Source organism: Abramis brama, assembly GCF_963993115.1.
Source record: "Abramis brama genome assembly, chromosome: 13".
Classification (NCBI taxonomy): domain Eukaryota; kingdom Metazoa; phylum Chordata; class Actinopteri; order Cypriniformes; family Leuciscidae; genus Abramis; species Abramis brama.
The window spans coordinates 5,209,524-5,231,258 of record NC_139975.1 but is presented as its reverse complement, the minus strand read 5'-3'; the positions used below and the strand labels follow the sequence as shown (position 1 = coordinate 5,231,258).

At 41.1% G+C, this 21,735-nt stretch overlaps 4 protein-coding genes across 6 annotated transcripts in view; all 4 read left to right on the top strand.

The window, feature by feature from the left end:
* The window catches only part of LOC311095147 (protocadherin alpha-C2-like), a gene marked incomplete at its 5' end in the record, with an annotated part of 196,375 nt that overhangs the window by 55,041 nt on the left and 119,599 nt on the right, over positions 1 to 21,735 (top strand). Inside the window, one exon of one of the 3 annotated variants that reach the window (XM_084133532.1) lies at positions 13,908 to 16,390. The exons of 1 other annotated variant lie outside the window; for it this stretch is intronic. In XM_084133532.1, coding sequence (XP_083989658.1) covers positions 14,030 to 16,390 — 2,361 coding nt within the window. Of the gene's footprint in view, positions 1 to 13,907; positions 16,391 to 21,735 lie in introns of those variants that run through there. One more of the 3 variants, XM_084133524.1, reaches the window with a different exon arrangement.
* Positions 258 to 9,568, top strand: LOC311095150 (protocadherin alpha-3-like). The gene is made up of 3 exons (XM_084133554.1): positions 258 to 2,629; positions 6,658 to 6,831; positions 9,430 to 9,568. Exons 1-3 carry the CDS (start codon positions 266 to 268, stop codon positions 9,448 to 9,450), a joined length of 2,559 nt encoding a protein of 852 aa, XP_083989680.1. The 5' UTR covers positions 258 to 265; the 3' UTR covers positions 9,451 to 9,568.
* LOC311095165 (protocadherin alpha-3-like) lies at positions 7,815 to 12,552 on the top strand. The gene is made up of 2 exons (XM_084133570.1): positions 7,815 to 10,334; positions 12,458 to 12,552. Exons 1-2 carry the CDS (start codon positions 7,974 to 7,976, stop codon positions 12,476 to 12,478), a joined length of 2,382 nt encoding a protein of 793 aa, XP_083989696.1. The 5' UTR covers positions 7,815 to 7,973; the 3' UTR covers positions 12,479 to 12,552.
* LOC311095170 (protocadherin alpha-3-like) lies at positions 10,891 to 13,374 on the top strand (the record flags this gene model as incomplete). Its single annotated transcript, XM_084133575.1, has 1 exon — positions 10,891 to 13,374. Exon 1 carries the CDS (start codon positions 11,002 to 11,004, stop codon positions 13,372 to 13,374), a length of 2,373 nt encoding a protein of 790 aa, XP_083989701.1. The 5' UTR covers positions 10,891 to 11,001.

Below are 21,735 nucleotides of genomic sequence, written 5' to 3'. Positions count from 1 at the left end.
ATGCATTACAGCTGTGAGATCGCGAGGTGTCAGTGTAATCCTAGAGTACGGCTCATGACGTCAAATACTGTTATTCCTCCCCTTCGCATTTAATGCTCGTGTATCCTGCTCGTCAGTGGTTCTAGTGTATTCTTGCTTTTGCTTTTCAGCGATTCGAGTTTTTTCGGCAGTAAGTGTAAACTTTTAGAGGGAAAAGCAATGCTTAATATAGTCGACAGAGTGTAGCAGAGGAATTGCCTAGATCCTTGTCTGTATTATCTTCAGAATGGAACAAAGAAGATTCGCGCAATGGCTGATGGAGCGCGCAAAATTCACTCTAATGGCTGCATTGCTTGTGTTTGGTGCGGTGGCACGAGCGCAAATTCAGTACTCCATCTCAGAGGAACAGAGGGACGGAGCTGCTGTTGGAAATATCGCGAAGGATTTGGGAATAGATCACAGAACCTTAAAAGAGCGAGGATTTCGCATCGTCTCGACCTCAGGCCAGTCAATGTTCACTGTGAATAAGAACGACGGTGTCTTGTATGTAAACGGTAAGATAGATAGAGAGGAGATATGCGAGAGAAGCACTCCGTGTTTAATCAATCTAAAAATCGCATTAGAAAACCCACTTGAAATCCACTATGTAACTGTCGAGGTTTTGGACGTAAACGACCACGCGCCGAGTTTTCCGGAAAGCGAGATGCATTTACAGATTGGGGAATCTGCCCTGCCCGGTGCGCGCTTTCAGCTTGAGGCTGCGCGCGATTCTGATAGTGGCAGCAATTCTCTGCATCATTACAAACTCAGTCACAATGATAATTTCCGACTTGAAGTCAAAGATCGCGGAGAAGACGGTAAAATTCCTATCTTGATTTTACAAAAGCCTTTAGACCGTGAGGTTATTCGAAACATTAATTTGCAATTAATTGCTGTTGATGGGGGAAAGCCTGCCAAGTCTGGGACAATGGAGATAACAATTAATGTTTTAGATATAAATGATAACTTTCCTGTGTTTACAAAAGAGGTTTATTCAGTCATGCTGAGTGAAAATGCGCCCATAGGTACAACTGTGATACAGGTCAACGCCACAGATTTAGATGAGGGCCCAAATGGTGAGATCGTTTATTCATTTGGTAAAAGTGTTAATAGTAAAGTACGAAAGCTGTTTGATATTAACAACATCACTGGTGAAATAACTGTAAAGGGACTATTAGATTATGAGGACAAAGACAGCTATGAGATTGATATACAAGCATCTGACAAGGGATCAATTCCCACAATTACGGATAAGAGCGTGACCATAAAAATAGTTGATGTAAATGATAATGTTCCTGAAATAGAGGTGACATCATTTTCAAACTCCATTCCAGAGGATTCTAGACCTGGTACTACAGTGGCTTTGATTAGTGTATTTGATTTAGATTCTGGACTCAATGGCAAAGTCTCTTGTTCTTTAGAAGATGACATGCCTTTCAAACTAATACCTTCTTCACAGCATAGTACATACTCATTAGTTTCCACATCACCATTAGACAGGGAAACTACATTTCAGTATGACATCACAATAGTTGCAAAGGATGCAGGACAGCCATCACTGTCTTCTGTTAAAACTATAACTGTTCTGATATCAGATGTAAATGACAATAGTCCAGAATTCTCATTCTCTCCGTATGCGTTTTATGTGATGGAAAATAATGTCCCAGGCAAATTATTATTTTCTGTGTCTGCTTCTGACAAAGACTCAAATGAAAATGCTGTAGTTAGCTATCATATATGGAGAGAAAATACAGAGGAAAACAAATATACATCTTTCATCAATATTAACTCTGAAAATGGGGAGATTTATGCACTTAAGAGCTTTGACTTTGAAACTGTAAAAACTTTCCAGTTCCAAGTTATTGCTACAGATTCTGGAAGTCCGTCTCTGAGCAGTAACGTGACAGTGAACGTGTTTATTCTGGATCAGAACGACAACGTTCCAGTGATCTTATATCCAGTCAGCGCTAACGGTTCTGCTGAGGGTGTGGAAGAGATTCCCCGGAATGTGAACGCAGGTCATTTGGTGACTAAAGTCAGAGCCTATGACGCAGATATAGGATACAACGGCTGGTTATTGTTTTCACTGCAGGAAGTTAGTGACCACAGTCCCTTTAGTCTGGACCGCTATACAGGACAGATAAGAACCCTTCGCTCATTCACAGAAACAGACGAGGCCCAGCATAAACTGCTCATACTGGTCAAAGACAATGGGAACGTTTCACTCTCAGCAACAGCGACTGTGATTGTCAAAGTTGTGGAGCCCAAAGAGGCTTTTGCAGCTTCTGATGTTAAACACGCAGTAAAAGACGAGGAGGAAAACGACGTGACATTTTATCTGATCATCACTTTGGGCTCGGTTTCAGTGCTTTTTGTCATCAGCATCATCGTGTTGATTGTAATGCAGTGCTCTAAATCTACAGACTATTCGTCCAAGTATTTACAGGACACAAATTACGACGGGACTCTGTGTCACAGCATCCAGTACAGATCTGGAGACAAACGGTACATGTTAGTTGGACCCAGAATGAGTATCGGCTCTACAATAGCGCCAGGCAGTAATAGGAATACTCTAGTGATACCAGATCGCAGGAGGAGAGATTCTGGAGAGGTAAGAAAATGACTCCTACATCTGTGTATTAGTTGTAGGAAACAGTTTTAAGACACACATCGGTTGCTGTCCACGGACTGAAGCTGCTCAGGCTGTTGTTTCAAATTGAACATTCTTAGTGTCCTCTTTCTCATATTCAGATTTACTTGTCATTTAGACTTAATTGTTATGGTAAAAATATTTTTTTTACATTGCCAAAGCATAGCAATATTAAATATGCAAACTTATAACCGTTGAAAATCTATCTATCTATCTATCTATCTATCTATCTATCTATCTATCTATCTATCTATCTATAACTGCACTAATAAAATATAAGTAGGAATAGAGCAACTTGTCTTGTTATGTTTTCCTTTTTATGTATGATGTACAATATCTTATATCTTCTCCAATCACGGTCCTATTCCACTGGTTGTCCTTCTGTTGATGCAGGACTTGCATATCTTGCATCATGGTTTGAGCTTCTCCAAGTAGAAATGAAATGTGTCCTCCTTTCTGCATCTGATTGTTGTGGGTTGTGAAGAAAGGAATAATGTCTTCCTAAAATATGTGTAATTAAAGCATATTGTTAAAAAGTGGATTTCTTTTTCCACTTCATTTTGTTTGTTTGCCAGGTCTGTCTGTGTCACTCGCCTCTATGGAGAGATTGAGTTGTTCACTTGTCTGTAAATGGTCAGGGTTTTTAGGGTCTGTCGGTATTCTGCCAATTTATTATGCTGATAATATTTCAGTTTACTTTAAGCTCTTGCTTCTGTCCAATGCTTTAGACATTTATCTTTTTGTTTATTTTTTTTGCTTTGGTCTAGCTGGGATTTGTGCTATGTGGATCAGCAGGACATGTTTTAAAATGTAAAGTCAGTTCTAAAACAAACTGGCCGAGAGGACTTCTCTCTGTGGTCGGATATTGGTGGCTCTGGGCTTTGTGATGTCTGTGTATCACTACTATTTAGGTGGGCATGGGATTTCAAGGCTTTTTTATTTAAATTATTTGTGGATACTGTTCTAATTCTGCTCTGCATGCATTATTTAGATATTTACATTGCAATATAGTTTTGCAGTATTCTTCCTGCAGAGTCTCTAATGGTTGTGTGTTTTATTTTTAGTGAACGGGTGGTTTGTGAACAGACCCCAGACCTCACATCCAGTGGGACGGTTTCTGTTATTTATTTAATTATTTTTTATCCAGATTCTGATTGGATTGTAAATTGATATTCTTCTTAACAATAAAACTATCTTCATGCATTATCCCTCGGATTGTTCACAGCCTTGTTGAGGTTTCCTGTGTTGCTGATGTTTATGCCATTGTTTTCTCAGTGTTTTCTGAAGACATTTTGTTTCTTTAAAAGTTATGATATTGGTCTTGGCACCTGCAACTATGTGTCTTTTTCAGAATCTCTCTGTCTCTCTTTCTCTTTTACTCAATCACTTACTTGTTTTCATAAACAATATGTTTGGTCTAATGAGAGAATATTGAATGTTTAAGGATATAGGTTGGATTGTTTAGGAGTCAACTGATAAAATAACATGCATTTGACAACGGTAAAATATTTTGGACGCTGCAATGCAACGGACGCTTCAGATCGCGAGATGTCAGTGTAAACCTAGAGAAAGGCTCATGACGTCAAACAGTTGCTCGTGGGTTTTGTGTGTGTGTGTGCTTGTTCCGCCCTCTTGGTTTATTCGTGTTTTCTCTTTTTCACCACTGATGCCGTTATTTGTCAGCGTTTTGCATTGACCGACTCGTTTTCAGCTTAAACGTGAGCAACGATGGGACCATGCAACAAATATTCTTAGACTGATCGTGAAATTCTGTGTGAAGGGGTTTTTGTAATCTCAGAAAAATGGAACAAAGACAACGCTTTCATCAGCTGGAGTTGAACGTGAAACTCGCTTTCATTGCTGTATCGCTGTTTTTTGGGAGCGCAGTTTGGGCACAAATACGCTACTCAATTTCTGAAGAGCAGAAGGACGGAGCTGCTGTGGGGAATATCGCGAAGGATTTGGGTATTGATCACAGAACACTAAAGGAACGAGGATTTCGCATCGTCTCGACCTCAGGCGAGTCCATGTTCAGTGTAAATCAGAATGACGGTGTCTTGTATGTGAACGGAAAGATAGACAGAGAGGAGGTGTGCGAGAGGATCACCCCGTGTTTAATCAATCTGAAAATCGCTCTAGAAAACCCACTAGAAATTCATTATGTCACTGTAGAGATATTGGATATAAATGACCACAGTCCACGGTTTCCCGAGAATGAAAAGCGGCTGGAAATTTGGGAATCTGCTATGCCAGGCGCGCGCTATCCGCTACAGGCTGCGCGTGATCCTGATAGTGGAATCAATTCGGTTCAAACATACAAACTCAGCAATAACGACCATTTCCGTCTTGAAATTAAAGACCGAGAAGATGGTAAAATTCCAATTCTGATTTTACACAAACCACTTGACAGAGAAGTGACTAAAAACATAAAATTATTACTAACTGCTTTAGATGGGGGGAGACCTCCTAAGTCTGGCTCAATAGATATATTGATTGATGTACTGGATATAAACGATAATGTGCCTGTATTCACAAAAGAAACGTACACGGTTATACTGAATGAAAACGCACCCGTGGGAACAACAATTGTACAGATTAATGCCACTGATTCGGACGAGGGTCAAAACGGACAGGTAGTTTATGCTTTAGGAAATAATGTTAATGATAATTTACGTGAACTTTTTGAAGTTAATTCAATCACTGGAGAAATTATTGTGACTGGCCTTTTAGATTTTGAGGTCAAGGATATATATGAAATTGACATTCAGGCATCTGACAAAGGAACTGTTCCTCTTGTGACGGATCAAAGTGTAGTCATAAAAATCGTCGATGTAAATGATAATGCACCGGAAATAGAGGTGACATCGTTTTCAAACTCCATTCCAGAGGATTCTAGACCTGGTACTACAGTGGCTTTGATAAGTGTCACTGATTTAGACTCTGGGCTCAATGGGAAGATCTCCTGTTCACTGTCCGATGATTTACCTTTTAAACTAATGCCGTCATCACAAGATAATATTTATTCTTTAGTTACGTCTGCTTTACTTGACAGGGAAACTACATTTCAGTATGACATCACAATAGTTGCAAAGGATGCAGGACAGCCATCACTGTCTTCTGTTAAAACTATAACTGTTCTGATATCAGATGTAAATGACAATAGTCCAGGATTCGCATTCTCTCCGTATGCGTTTTATGTAATGGAAAATAATGTCCCAGGCAAATTTTTATTTTCTGTTTCTGCTTCTGACAAAGACTCAAACGAAAATGCTGTAGTTAGCTATCATATATGGAGAGAAAGTAGCGAGGAAAACAAATACACGTCTTTCATTAATATTAACCCTGAAAATGGAGAGATTTATGCGCTTAAGAGCTTTGACTTTGAAACTGTAAAAACTTTCCAGTTCCAAGTTATTGCTACAGATTCTGGAAGTCCGTCTCTGAGCAGTAACGTGACAGTGAATGTGTTTATTCTGGATCAGAACGACAACGTTCCAGTGATCTTATATCCAGTCAGCGCTAACGGTTCTGCTGAGGGTGTGGAAGAGATTCCCCGGAATGTGAACGCAGGTCATTTGGTGACTAAAGTCAGAGCCTATGACGCAGATATAGGATACAACGGCTGGTTATTGTTTTCACTGCAGGAAGTTAGTGACCACAGTCCCTTTAGTTTGGACCGCTATACAGGACAGATAAGAACCCTTCGCTCATTCACAGAAACAGACGAGGCCCAGCATAAACTGCTCATACTGGTCAAAGACAATGGGAACGTTTCACTCTCAGCAACAGCGACTGTGATTGTCAAAGTTGTGGAGCCCAAAGAGGCTTTTGCAGCTTCTGATGTTAAACACACAGTAAAAGACGAGGAGGAAAACGACGTGACATTTTATCTGATCATCACTTTGGGCTCGGTTTCAGTGCTTTTTGTCATCAGCATCATCGTGTTGATTGTAATGCAGTGCTCTAAATCTACAGACTATTCGTCCAAGTATTTACAAGACACAAATTACGACGGGACTCTGTGTCACAGCATCCAGTACAGATCTGGAGACAAAAGGTACATGTTAGTTGGACCCAGAATGAGTATCGGCTCTACAATAGCTCCAGGCAGTAATAGGAATACTCTAGTGATACCAGATCGCAGGAGGAGAGATTCTGGAGAGGTAAGCAAATGACTCCTACATCTGTGTATTAGTTGTAGGAAACAGTTTTAAGACACACGCCGGTTGCTGTCCACGGACTGAAGCTGCTCAGTCTGTTGTTTCAAATGGAACATTCTTAGTGTCTTCTTTCTCATATTCAGATTTATTTGTCATTCAGACTTAATTGTTATGGTAAAAATAATGTTTTACATTGCCAAAGCATAGCAATATTAAATATGCAAACAACCGTTGAAAAAAGACATATAAAAATATGAGAAGAAAAATTACTAATAAAATAAGTAGGAATAGAGCAGCTCGTCATGTTATGTTTTCCTTTTTATGTATGTTGTACAATATCTTGTATCTTCTCCAGTCACGGTCCTATTCCAATGATTGTCCTTTTTTTGAGGCAGGACTTAAATATCTTGCAGCATGTTTTCAGTTTAAGTAGAAATTAAATTTGTCCTCCTTTCTGTATCTGATTTTGGTGGGTTGTGAAGAAAGGAATAATCTCTAAAAATATATGTATAATTAAAGCATATTGTTAAAAAGTGCAGTTCATTTTCCACTTCATTTTGTTTTCAGAGCAGTTTTTTGTTTGCCAGGTCTGTCTGTGTCGGCCCGAATTCTATATTATTTGAATTTATTATGTTTTTTTATGCCTGAAATTGAATTTTGTGCCCAAAAGACAGAACAAATTATTTATGTAAATGAATCCCGTGAGAGGGATTGGGGTTGCTCTCCATGGTGCTGACTTTGTGATGCCGCTTGCTATCCGGCATAATACGACGTTGTCTCTTTTCTGTTTGGTTCTATGTATATTTTAGGCATATTAAAAGAGCTTCAAGAACTTCAACATTAATTATGAGTTTAATGAATAGCAATGCAATGAAAAAGCACGAGGTGTCAGTGTAAACCTATAGTACTACTCAAAACGTCAGAGTACCTCCCCGTTTTTTTTTTTTTTTTCCCCGTCACAGATTTGTACACGATCTCTTTTTCACCAGGCTAGCGGTGCGGCTTTCTCCGTGCTTTTATCCTTCGTTTTTCTTCGTAATATCTTTCGGGGTCTAGGGCATTTCGGTCATCCGTATCATGTGGCTACTGGACTAATATTTGGACAGCCGTTGTGGAATTGCTGTGGAACGAATACAGTGCAAAAAATGGGACAAAGGAAACATGATCAGTGGCTTGAGCGGCATGTGAAAATCCTCTTCGTTGTTGCATCGCTTGTTTTTGGCAGAACGGTTTGGGCACAAATACGCTACTCGATTTCTGAAGAGCAGAAGGACGGATCTGCTGTGGGGAATGTTGCGAAGGATTTGGGTATTGATCACAGAACACTAAAGGAGCGAGGATTTCGCATCGTCTCGACCTCAGGCGAGTCCATGTTCAGTGTAAACCAGAATGACGGTGTCTTGTATGTGAACGGTAAATTAGATAGAGAGGAAGTGTGCGAGAGAAGCACCCCGTGTTTAATCAATCTAAAAATCGCTTTAGAAAATCCTCTCGAGATTCATTACGTGACTGTTGATGTAATAGACGTGAATGACCACGCTCCGAGATTCCCAGATCAGGTGAAGCATTTAGAAATAAGTGAAACAGTGCTTCCCGGTGCGCGATTCCAACTTCAGGCAGCGCGCGATCCAGACAGTGGCAGTAATTCAGTTCAGACTTATAAACTGAGCCACACCGAATTTTTCCGTATTGAAATTAAAGATCGTGACGAAGACGGAAAAATTCCTATTCTGATTTTACAAAGGCCGCTTGACCGAGAGGCTACAAAAAGTATGAAATTGCAGTTAACCGCTTTAGATGGAGGGAGACCACCAAAGTCTGGAACTATGGAGATAACGATAGATGTGCTAGATATAAACGATAATGCACCCGTTTTCACTAAAGAAGCGTACACTGTAATACTAAATGAAAACACACCCGTTGGCACAACCATTTTTAGGGTGAACGCAACTGATTTGGATGAAGGTCAGAACGGTGAAATTGTTTATTCATTAGGGCATGACGTCAATGACAAATTGCGTAAACTGTTTAATGTTAATCAAATCACAGGAGAAATTATTGTGACAGGTCTTTTGGATTTTGAAGTTAAAGATAAATATGAGATTGATATTCAAGCATCAGACAAAGGAATTGTTCCTCTAACAACAGATAAAAGTATAATTATAAAAATTGCTGATGTAAATGACAATGCACCTCAGATAGAAGTGACGTCATTCTCGAGTGCCATTCCTGAAGACTCTAAAGCTGGCACAACGGTGGCTTTAATAAGTGTCTCTGATTTAGATTCTGCCATAAACGGGAGAGTCATCTGTTCATTACCTGAGGACATTCCTTTCAAACTAATGCCGTCATCTCAAGAAAACACATACTCATTAGTGACAACATCATCTCTTGACAGAGAGACAATTTCTCGCTATGACATCACATTAGAAGCTAAAGACGCTGGTCAACCACCATTGTCTTCTGTTAAATCTATAACTGTCCAGGTATCTGATGTAAATGATAATAGTCCAGTGTTCTCTGTTTCCCCTTATGCATTTTATGTGATTGAGAATAATGCTCCTGGCAAATCTTTATTTTCTGTGTCTGCCTCTGATAAAGATACAAATGAAAACAGCGTGATCAGCTATCAAATATGGAGAGATGGTGTAGAAAACGCATATACATCTTTCATTAACATTAACTCTGAAAATGGGGAGATGTATGCACTTAAGAGCTTTGATTTTGAAACTACCAAGACGTTCCAGTTTCATGTGCTCGCTACAGACTCTGGAAGTCCGTCTCTGAGCAGTAACGTGACAGTGAACGTGTTTATTCTGGATCAGAACGACAACGTTCCAGTGATCTTATATCCAGTCAGCGCTAACGGTTCTGCTGAGGGTGTGGAAGAGATTCCCCGGAATGTGAACGCAGGTCATTTGGTGACTAAAGTCAGAGCCTATGACGCAGATATAGGATACAACGGCTGGTTATTGTTTTCACTGCAGGAAGTTAGTGACCACAGTCCCTTTAGTTTGGACCGCTATACAGGACAGATAAGAACCCTTCGCTCATTCACAGAAACAGACGAGGCCCAGCATAAACTGCTCATACTGGTCAAAGACAATGGGAACGTTTCACTCTCAGCAACAGCGACTGTGATTGTCAAAGTTGTGGAGCCCAAAGAGGCTTTTGCAGCTTCTGATGTTAAACACGCAGTAAAAGACGAGGAGGAAAACGACGTGACATTTTATCTGATCATCACTTTGGGCTCGGTTTCAGTGCTTTTTGTCATCAGCATCATCGTGTTGATTGTAATGCAGTGCTCTAAATCTACAGACTATTCGTCCAAGTATTTACAGGACACAAATTACGACGGGACTCTGTGTCACAGCATCCAGTACAGATCTGGAGACAAACGGTACATGTTAGTTGGACCCAGAATGAGTATCGGCTCTACAATAGCGCCAGGCAGTAATAGGAATACTCTAGTGATACCAGATCGCAGGAGGAGAGATTCTGGAGAGGTAAGAAAATGACCAGCGTTGTGTTGTATTGCATTCATGATCAGCATTGCACTTTTATTTTTTTCTAATTAATTCTGATCTTCACCAATGTGTGGTCATGGTAACATATAACTATTTCAGGTGTGTTTTTGAATAGCCACATTTGTATGTGAATTATATTTTATTCGAATATTTGATATGCCCTAATGACTGAACAAATTATTTATGTAAATAAAACCCGCGATAGCGAGTGCGTCGCTGTCCATGGTGTTGAATTTGTGATGCCGCTTGCTATCCGGCATAATACGACGCGGTCTACTTTCTGTTTCTATGTATATTTTAGGTAGCCTATATTAGAAGAACTTCAAGAGCTTCAACATGATTTTATCTCATGAATTTGCTGAGTTTAATGAATAGCAATGCAATGAAAAAGCGCGAGGTGTCAGTGTAAACCTAGAGTAGAACTCAAAACGTCAGATCACCTCCCCGTTTTTTTCCCCCCTCGTCAACTTGATTTGTACATGATCTCTTTTTCACCAGAGGTGCGGCTTTCTGTGGCTTTTGTCCTTCGGTTTTCTTCGTAATATCTTTCGTAGCGTTGGTATTTCGGTCGTCTGTCATGTGGCTACTGGACTAATATTTGGACAGCCGTTGTGAAATTGCTGTGGAAGGAATACAGTGCAAAAAAATGGGACAAAGGAGACATGATCAGTGGCTTGAGCGGCATGTGAAAATCCTCTTCGTTGTTGCATCGCTTGTTTTTGGCAGAACGGTTTGGGCACAAATACGCTACTCGATTTCTGAAGAACAGAAGGACGGAGCTGCTGTGGGGAATGTTGCGAAGGATTTGGGTATTGATCACAGAACACTAAAGGAGCGAGGATTTCGCATCGTCTCGACCTCAGGCGAGTCCATGTTCAGTGTAAACCAGAATGACGGTGTCTTGTATGTGAACGGAAAATTAGATAGAGAGGAAGTGTGCGAGAGAAGCACCCCGTGTTTAATCAATCTAAAAATCGCTTTAGAAAATCCTCTCGAGATTCATTACGTGACTGTTGATGTAATAGACGTGAATGACCACGCTCCGAGATTCCCAGATCAGGTGAAGCATTTAGAAATAGGCGAATCGGTGCTTCCCGGTGCGCGATTCCAACTTCAGGAAGCGCGCGATCCAGACAGTGGCAGTAATTCAGTTCAGACTTATAAACTGAGCCACACCGAATATTTCCGTATTGAAATTATAGATCGTGATGAAGATGGCAAAGTTCCTGCGTTGATTTTACAAAAGCCGCTTGACCGAGAGGTTACAAAACGCATACAATTGCAGTTAACCGCTTTAGATGGAGGGAGACCACCAAAGTCTGGAACTATGGAGATAACGATAGATGTGCTAGATATAAACGATAATGCACCCGTTTTTACTAAAGATACGTACACTGTAACACTGAATGAAAACGCACCTGTAGGCACAACCATTTTAAGGGTGAATGCAACTGATCCGGATGAAGGTCAGAACGGCGAAATCGTTTTTTCATTAGGACATAATGTAAATTATAAGTTGCGTAAACTTTTTGATGTAAATCCAATCACAGGAGAAATTATTGTGACAGGTCTTTTGGATTTTGAGGTTAAAGATAAATATCAGATTGACATTCAAGCATCAGACAAAGGAACTGTTCCTCTAACAACAGATAAAAGTATAACTATAAAAATTGCTGATGTAAATGACAATGCACCTCAGATAGAAGTGACGTCATTCTCGAGTGCCATTCCTGAAGACTCTAAAGCTGGCACAACGGTGGCTTTAATAAGTGTCTCTGATTTAGATTCTGCCATAAACGGGAGAGTCATCTGTTCATTACCTGAGGACATTCCTTTCAAACTAATGCCGTCATCTCAAGAAAACACATACTCATTAGTGACAACATCATCTCTTGACAGAGAGACAATTTCTCGCTATGACATCACATTAGAAGCTAAAGACGCTGGTCAACCACCATTGTCTTCTGTTAAATCTATAACTGTCCAGGTATCTGATGTAAATGATAATAGTCCAGTGTTCTCTGTTTCCCCTTATGCATTTTATGTGATTGAGAATAATGCTCCTGGCAAATCTTTATTTTCTGTGTCTGCCTCTGATAAAGATACAAATGAAAACAGCGTGATCAGCTATCAAATATGGAGAGATGGTGTAGAAAACGCATATACATCTTTCATTAACATTAACTCTGAAAATGGGGAGATTTATGCACTTAAGAGCTTTGATTTTGAAACTACCAAGACGTTCCAGTTCCATGTGCTCGCTACAGACTCTGGAAGTCCGTCTCTGAGCAGTAATGTGACAGTGAACGTGTTTATTCTGGATCTGAACGACAACGTTCCAGTGATCTTATATCCAGTCAGCGCTAACGGTTCTGCTGAGGGTGTGGAAGAGATTCCCCGGAATGTGAACGCAGGTCATTTGGTGACTAAAGTCAGAGCCTATGACGCAGATATAGGATACAACGGCTGGTTATTGTTTTCACTGCAGGAAGTTAGTGACCACAGTCCCTTTAGTTTGGACCGCTATACAGGACAGATAAGAACCATTCGCTCATTCACAGAAACAGACGAGGCCCAGCATAAACTGCTCATACTGGTCAAAGACAATGGGAACGTTTCACTCTCAGCAACAGCGACTGTGATTGTCAAAGTTGTGGAGCCCAAAGAGGCTTTTGCAGCTTCTGATGTTAAACACGCAGTAAAAGACGAGGAGGAAAACGACGTGACATTTTATCTGATCATCACTTTGGGCTCGGTTTCAGTGCTTTTTGTCATCAGCATCATCGTGTTGATTGTAATGCAGTGCTCTAAATCTACAGACTATTCGTCCAAGTATTTACAGGACACAAATTACGACGGGACTCTGTGTCACAGCATCCAGTACAGATCTGGAGACAAACGGTACATGTTAGTTGGACCCAGAATGAGTATCGGCTCTACAATAGCACCAGGCAGTAATAGGAATACTCTAGTGATACCAGATCGCAGGAGGAGAGATTCTGGAGAGGTAAGAAAATGACCAGCGTTGTGTTGTATTGCATTCATGATCAGCATTGCACTTTTATTTTTTTCTAATTAATTCTGATCTTCACCAATGTGTGGTCATGGTAACATATAACTATTTCAGGTGTGTTTTTGAATAGCCACATTTGTATGTGAATTATATTTTATTCGAATATTTGATATGCCCTAATGACTGAACAAATTATTTATGTAAATAAAACCCGCGATAGCGAGTGCGTCGCTGTCCATGGTGTTGAATTTGTGATGCCGCTTGCTATCCGGCATAATACGACGCGGTCTACTTTCTGTTTCTATGTATATTTTAGGTAGCCTATATTAGAAGAACTTCAAGAGCTTCAACATGATTTTATCTCATGAATTTGCTGAGTTTAATGAATAGCAATGCAATGAAAAAGCGCGAGGTGTCAGTGTAAACCTAGAGTAGAACTCAAAACGTCAGATCACCTCCCCGTTTTTTTCCCCCTAGTCAAGTTGATTTGTACATGATCTCTTTTTCACCAGCGGTGCGGCTTTCTCAGTGCTTTTGTCCTTCGGTTTTCTTCGTAATATCTTTAGTAGCGTTGGTATTTCGGTCGTCTGTCATGTGGCTACTGGACTAATATTTGGGCAGCCGTTGTGAAATTGCTGTGGAAGGAATACAGTGCAAAAAAATGGGACAAAGGAGACATGATCAGTGGCTTGAGCGGCATGTGAAAATCCTCTTCGTTGTTGCATCGCTTGTTTTTGGCAGAACGGTTTGGGCACAAATACGCTACTCGATTTCTGAAGAGCAGAAGGACGGAGCTGCTGTGGGGAATGTTGCGAAGGATTTGGGTATTGATCACAGAACACTAAAGGAGCGAGGATTTCGCATCGTCTCGACCTCAGGCGAGTCCATGTTCAGTGTAAACCAGAATGACGGTGTCTTGTATGTGAACGGAAAATTAGATAGAGAGGAAGTGTGCGAGAGAAGCACACCGTGTTTAATCAATCTAAAAATCGCTTTAGAAAATCCTCTCGAGATTCATTACGTGACTGTTGATGTAATAGACGTGAATGACCACGCTCCGAGATTCCCAGATCAGGTGAAGCATTTAGAAATAGGCGAATCGGTGCTTCCCGGTGCGCGATTCCAACTTCAGGCAGCGCGCGATCCAGACAGTGGCAGTAATTCAGTTCAGACTTATAAACTGAGCCACACCGAATATTTCCGTATTGAAATTATAGATCGTGATGAAGATGGCAAAGTTCCTGCGTTGATTTTACAAAAGCCGCTTGACCGAGAGGTTACAAAACGCATACAATTGCAGTTAACCGCTTTAGATGGAGGGAGACCACCAAAGTCTGGAACTATGGAGATAACGATAGATGTGCTAGATATAAACGATAATGCACCCGTTTTTACTAAAGATACGTACACTGTAACACTGAATGAAAACGCACCTGTAGGCACAACCATTTTAAGGGTGAATGCAACTGATCCGGATGAAGGTCAGAACGGCGAAATCGTTTTTTCATTAGGACATAATGTAAATTATAAGTTGCGTAAACTTTTTGATGTAAATCCAATCACAGGAGAAATTATTGTGACAGGTCTTTTGGATTTTGAGGTTAAAGATAAATATCAGATTGACATTCAAGCATCAGACAAAGGAACTGTTCCTCTAACAACAGATAAAAGTATAACTATAAAAATTGCTGATGTAAATGACAATGCACCTCAGATAGAAGTGACGTCATTCTCGAGTGCCATTCCTGAAGACTCTAAAGCTGGCACAACGGTGGCTTTAATAAGTGTCTCTGATTTAGATTCTGCCATAAACGGGAGAGTCATCTGTTCATTACCTGAGGACATTCCTTTCAAACTAATGCCGTCATCTCAAGAAAACACATACTCATTAGTGACAACATCATCTCTTGACAGAGAGACAATTTCTCGCTATGACATCACATTAGAAGCTAAAGACGCTGGTCAACCACCATTGTCTTCTGTTAAATCTATAACTGTCCAGGTATCTGATGTAAATGATAATAGTCCAGTGTTCTCTGTTTCCCCTTATGCATTTTATGTGATTGAGAATAATGCTCCTGGCAAATCTTTATTTTCTGTGTCTGCCTCTGATAAAGATACAAATGAAAACAGCGTGATCAGCTATCAAATATGGAGAGATGGCGTAGAAAACGCATATACATCTTTCATTAACATTAACTCTGAAAATGGGGAGATTTATGCACTAAAGAGCTTTGATTTTGAAACTACCAAGACGTTCCAGTTCCACGTGCTCGCTACAGACTCTGGAAGTCCGTCTCTGAGCAGTAATGTGACAGTGAACGTGTTTATTCTGGATCTGAACGACAACGTTCCAGTGATCTTATATCCAGTCAGCGCTAACGGTTCTGCTGAGGGTGTGGAAGAGATTCCCCGGAATGTGAACGCAGGTCATTTGGTGACTAAAGTCAGAGCATATGACGCAGATATAGGATACAACGGCTGGTTATTGTTTACACTGCAGGAAGTTAGTGACCACAGTCCCTTTAGTTTGGACCGCTATACAGGACAGATAAGAACCCTTCGCTCATTCACAGAAACAGACGAGGCCCAGCATAAACTGCTCATACTGGTCAAAGACAATGGGAACGTTTCACTCTCAGCAACAGCGACTGTGATTGTCAAAGTTGTGGAGCCCAAAGAGGCTTTTGCAGCTTCTGATGTTAAACACGCAGTAAAAGACGAGGAGGAAAACGACGTGACATTTTATCTGATCATCACTTTGGGCTCGGTTTCAGTGCTTTTTGTCATCAGCATCATCGTGTTGATTGTAATGCAGTGCTCTAAATCTACAGACTATTCGTCCAAGTATTTACAGGACACAAATTACGACGGGACTCTGTGTCACAGCATCCAGTACAGATCTGGAGACAAAAGGTACATGTTAGTTGGACCCAGAATGAGTATCGGCTCTACAATAGCTCCAGGCAGTAATAGGAATACTCTAGTGATACCAGATCGCAGGAGGAGAGATTCTGGAGAGGTAAGAAAATGACTCCTACATCTGTGTATTAGTTGTAGGAAACAGTTTTAAGACACACATCGGTTGCTGTCCACGGTACTGAAACTGCTCAGTCTGTTGTTTCAAATGGAACATTCTTAGTGTCCTCTTTCTCATATTCATATTTACTTGTCATTTAGACTTAATTGTTATGGCAAAAATATTTTTTTACATTGCCAAAGCATAGCAATATTAAATATGCAAACTTATAACCGTTGAAGATATATATATATATATGTGTGTGTGTGTGTGTGTGTGTGTGTGTGTATCTATCTATCTAACAATGACACTCTTCCTCCGTGCTTCACTGTGGTAGAGATGCATTTATTATTATATTTCTCACCAGATTTTCTAAGACACTGTTCTGGAGCATCGTCATGCATCTCGTGTTTCGTTGTGATTCATCACTGAACCGGCCGTATAAAACTTCCCATACTCTGCTAAAAAACTTAATTATGTCTTTTATTTTTTTTTTATTTTTTTCTGAGACAGCAAAGGCTGCTGATTCATGCATTTGCTTAAATATAGCTAATTTCCTGAACAATAATTTGTGCTTAAGACAATTAAAAGCTTAATGTTTAGCCATTTTGGGATTTGCACTTTTTATTGTTTTGTTATTTTTGCACAGGAGTGTAGGATATATAACTGAAGATGAATTAGATTGCTTCTAGTTACTGAAGTCTTTACTCAGAGAATGGTTGGCATATAAGTTTTACACATTATGTTTTGACACTCATACTAAGATTGCTTTTGAATTAGTTAAATTTTCATGTTTGATAATAAGGTTAAAGTTCATGTAATGGCAACTGGTGCAGTCAGCTGCTTTGTTTGTTTGTTATGAACTACTTTGTAATGCCATTGATTGCTTATTTAAAAGATCTCAAGTTAACTTGCAGATATCGCCCTTGTGATTGTAGGTCTATATAAAAGTGAACTGTTTTGATTGGCATGAAATGTAAAACTAGAATAGTTTACAAGCTTTGGCAGTAACTAGTATTGTAATCACTTTCTACGCCATTTGGACATACATCTGTTGAGGTTATCAATCAAGAGGAATCTGTTGAGTGTTGTGTTCTTCTGTGCATATTGGCCAGTAGGTGGCGGTAGAGGTTTGTGATATGGTATATTGAGAACAGAAGAATAAGAGAGTCTGAAGCGTTGCCAGAGCCCGTCTACGTAGAGCCTGCCCACTCCCTATTAAGTCCTATTGTACCGAATTTTGGTTGTAGTTCCACCAGAATTCCACTGGGGGCGATCGCCCATGAGTGCAAAATGAATGGGAGTCTATGGAGCTAGACGGCTAAATTTGTCTCTTTCACCCGATTGCCGTTAGGAAATCTCAGATTTGATTGTAAGTTTTGCAAGTTCAACATGGGTTATAGGTCAAAAGTTGAATGAACAAGTACTTATGTCCTTTCGATTTCTTACAGGTTGAGTTGTTGTTGCCCATAACACGCTAGCATTCTGCTAATGAATGTTGATTGGTCAGTGAAGGACTGATTACAACCAGAGATACCGCTTGATGGCATCGTGGCATCCGAAGCGGACCAGAAACAAACAAAACAAAAACTCTTCTAGCACGTGTGTTTACCTGTGTCAGCTGTGTTGTCGATGCCTCGAGAGAAAAGAAAGTGCAGAGCAAGAAAGCACCAAAGTGACTGAAGGATTGCCGTAAAGCAGTATCTCTGGTCGTACGATGTGTATGACGTCATTGACATTTTAAAAGACTTTTTAAAGCAAATAAGTGACTCTAAAAAATCTAAAACTTATAATTGTCTAACACACAATTATACATATCAATGTATAATTTCTTTGCATCTCCTTTCGAATACAACAATCAAATTAGAAATTAGAATACAACATTCAAAATAGACAAAAAATTATATCCTGAGAAAAGTGGATTTTGAGGGGTATAGCGCCATAGACCTCCATTCATTCTGCACTCGTTCTGTGAGCACTCTCATATGGAACCAGAGTGGAACTGCAACCAGTTCAGAAGCCGGAAGTTTACTGAGAGTGGAACTTCTCCCCTTATTAGACATTCTCTGGCATTGCACCAGCTGCTATCTGCGCTGTTCTATTTTGCTACTTCTATTGTTCATTAAAGAATTCCATATTTAAGAATGCCTTTCATTCCTTCTTACTAAGGATATAACAAATTGGCGACGAGGTACTTTTCTTTTTGAAGATGGCAACTGTTTCTACTTTTTCCATTTTTGCCATGTCCTGGTGAACCAACTATTCCTTTCGACACGTGGCTACGGATGTTCCAGAATTATTTGCTTGTTGTTGGTGCTTTTGGAGATGCATGACCGGTCGAGCGCAAATGAGCACTACTGCTACATTGTCTGGGGACTGAAGGACAAAGATTGTTCTATTCTTTGCCGAATCAAGGTGATACGATGGAAGATGCGATTGCGGCCTTGAAAGTGTATTTTACCCCTCGATGGAACATAGTGGCTGAGCACCATGCTTTCAGGAAATGTGTTCAGGCACCAGCAGAAACTATAATTCAGTACGTAGTTTCTCTACGGGACTTAGCGGTTACTTGTGACTTTGCAGCTACTTTGGACGACATGTTGCGTGATCAGCTGGTGGAGAATGGTGTCCAGTCATCGGATTCGTGAGAGACTGCTTTTGGAATCGAAATTGACTCTGGCAAAAGCCATTACTATAGCCACCCAAACAGAAGCTGCTGGTGAACAAGCCAAATTATTATCGAATACTCGTTCAGTTCCTGTGCAAGTGATACATGCAAAGCCTCCACCTGCAGCTGGACGTTTCCGTCATAGACCACCTTTAAAGCCACCGTCTACAATGTGTTCTTCAAAGCCTTCGTCAACTACTGCACCTGCTTCGTCCTACCGTGAATGCTATCGTTGTGGATCTAAGAAACACCTTGCGAATGATCGTAGTTGTCCTGCTGCATCGGCACAGTGTAATAACTGTCAAAAGATGGGACATTATTCGCGGGTGTGTCGTTCAGGACAAGCTTGCTCAGTGCGTGAAATTGACTTGCCTGAAGTTCAGATCCTTTATATGCATGACTCACCAACTGATAAAATTCGGTGCACTGCTCTCATTGTGACCGCAACTACGTCTGTGGGACTTCTGAATGTTGCCAATTACCTTGATGATATCATTCTCTGGGGACGTACGCAAACTGAACATGATCACACGCTCAAAGCCGTTGTTCAGCGCTGGACTGAAGCTGAATCAATCGAAATGTCAGTTCAACAAAACCAGTTTGCGCTTCCTGGGCCATCTGGTGAATGCGCAAGGAATTCAACCTGATGAGGATCACCTTTCTGCCATCTTCATGCACCCGCTCCAAAAGATGCACCTCAACTCCGCTCTTTCATCAGGCTACTATCGTGGTACAATAAGTTTATTCCTAACTTTGCCACGGTAGTTGAACCTCTGCGTGCGTGCATCAGGCAGGGCTCAGATTTCGTCTGGTCGGAGGAAGCTCAGGATTGCTTTGATGCTGTAAAAAAGTTGCTCATTGACAGTCCTGCACTTTCATTGTTCGACCCCGATTTGCCTACGGTGGTATCTACAGATGCTTCTGATTATGGTCTGGGCGCTGTTCTTGCTCAAGTTCACGAGAATAAGACTGAGCGTGTCGTCGCGTTTGCATCCCGGACATTGTCACCTGCTGAACGCAAGCACTTGACCATTGAAAAGGAAGCACTTGCGTGTGTCTGGGCAGTTGAAAAGTGGCGAACCTACTTGTGGGGTCGTAAATTCCTCCTGCGGACGGACCACCAGGCATTAGTGCTCCTCTCATCCAAAGGTACTGTTCGCGCCGGAATGCTCATTGCGCGCTGGGCAGCACGGTTACTGTGCTTTAACTATGATGTGATTTACCGGCCTGGGGCTCAAAATTGCACTGCCGACTGTCTTTCTCGTCTGCCTTTGCCTGCTTCAGATGAAGACTGCATGGACGCTGAACCTGAGTTTGTGGCATTTATGTCTCCTGAAATGTCAGCTCTGTCACCTGCTGAGTTTGCTTCTGCCTCCGCGACGTGCTCTGAACTGAGTGCATTACGCACACAAATAGCTTGCGGTTGGCCTTCCTCTTCAACTTCTGTGGATAATATTCTACGTCCATACTTCAAACTACGTGACGAACTGAGTGTGCAGCACGGTTATGTGTTCAGAGGATCACGTCTGGTTGTGCCTGTCGCGCTAAGGCACACATTGGTGAAGTTAGCTCATGAAGGCCACCAGGGAATTGTGCGCACAAAACAACGCCTTTGTGAACTGTACTGGTGGCCAGGCATAGATTGTCTGGTTAAAGAGCACATACAGACCTGTCAAATGTGTCTGTCCTCTGACAAAACTGCCAACACCTCTGCTGCGCCGCTGCAGCCAGTGCCTTTTCCGTCTGTACCATGGGACAAGGTAGCTGTAGATGTGGTGGGCCCACATCTACAGCTGTCGTTATGCGCTGACATTGATTGATTATCACAGTAAGTGGCCTGAAGTGACAAACCTACAGTCACAGAATTTCTCCAAGTGTATCGTGCTACATCGCATTCTGACACAGGACTATCCCTGTTTGAGTTGCTTCATGGCAGAAGGATGCGAACGCGTCTTAATGTTCTTCCTCTTCTCACCACACGTCAGGCTGCTCCTGCGCTTCTTCAACGAGTTTCTTTGAAACAAAAGAAAATGAAAGCATACACTGACTCCAGACGTGTAGCTCGCACTCCTGATTTCAAAGTGGGGGATTGGGTGCGTGTGCACATTCCAACTCACGTTCCGAAAGCGCATCCAAGATTTACCAACCCACGTCAAATTGTGTGTAAACTGGGTGCATGTACTTACCTGTTATCAGACGGGAAGAACTGGCATGCTTCTCACCTGGCTCGTTCTGTTGCACCTGTTTCTACAGACTACTGACATGGATGCTGTGGACTTGTCATTTCAGTTTCGTCCTCCTCTTCCTCCGGCGCCCCAAGCTCCCCAAGTTCCTCAAGCTCCTGAAGCTCTTCAAAGGGTTTCTACCTGTGTGAGACGACCTCCTCGTTGGCTGGAAGACTGTGTTACTTAGTCACCTTGCATTGCGTGAATATAAAGGATGAGTAATTCTTTAAGTCACCTTGTTGTTAATTTTAATATGAATACTACATTCTTATAATTATCGTGAAACTTATTTTTGTTCTTTAGTCTAATTGATATAAGTAGTTATGTTACATAACCAAGTGAATGCTTTGGTAATTTTGTAACTTTGTTATTGTGTAACATCCCATTTGTTCTTGATTATCGGTGTAGACAGTTTGCTTTAAGTGATGGGGGAATATGTTGTGCTCTTCTGTGCA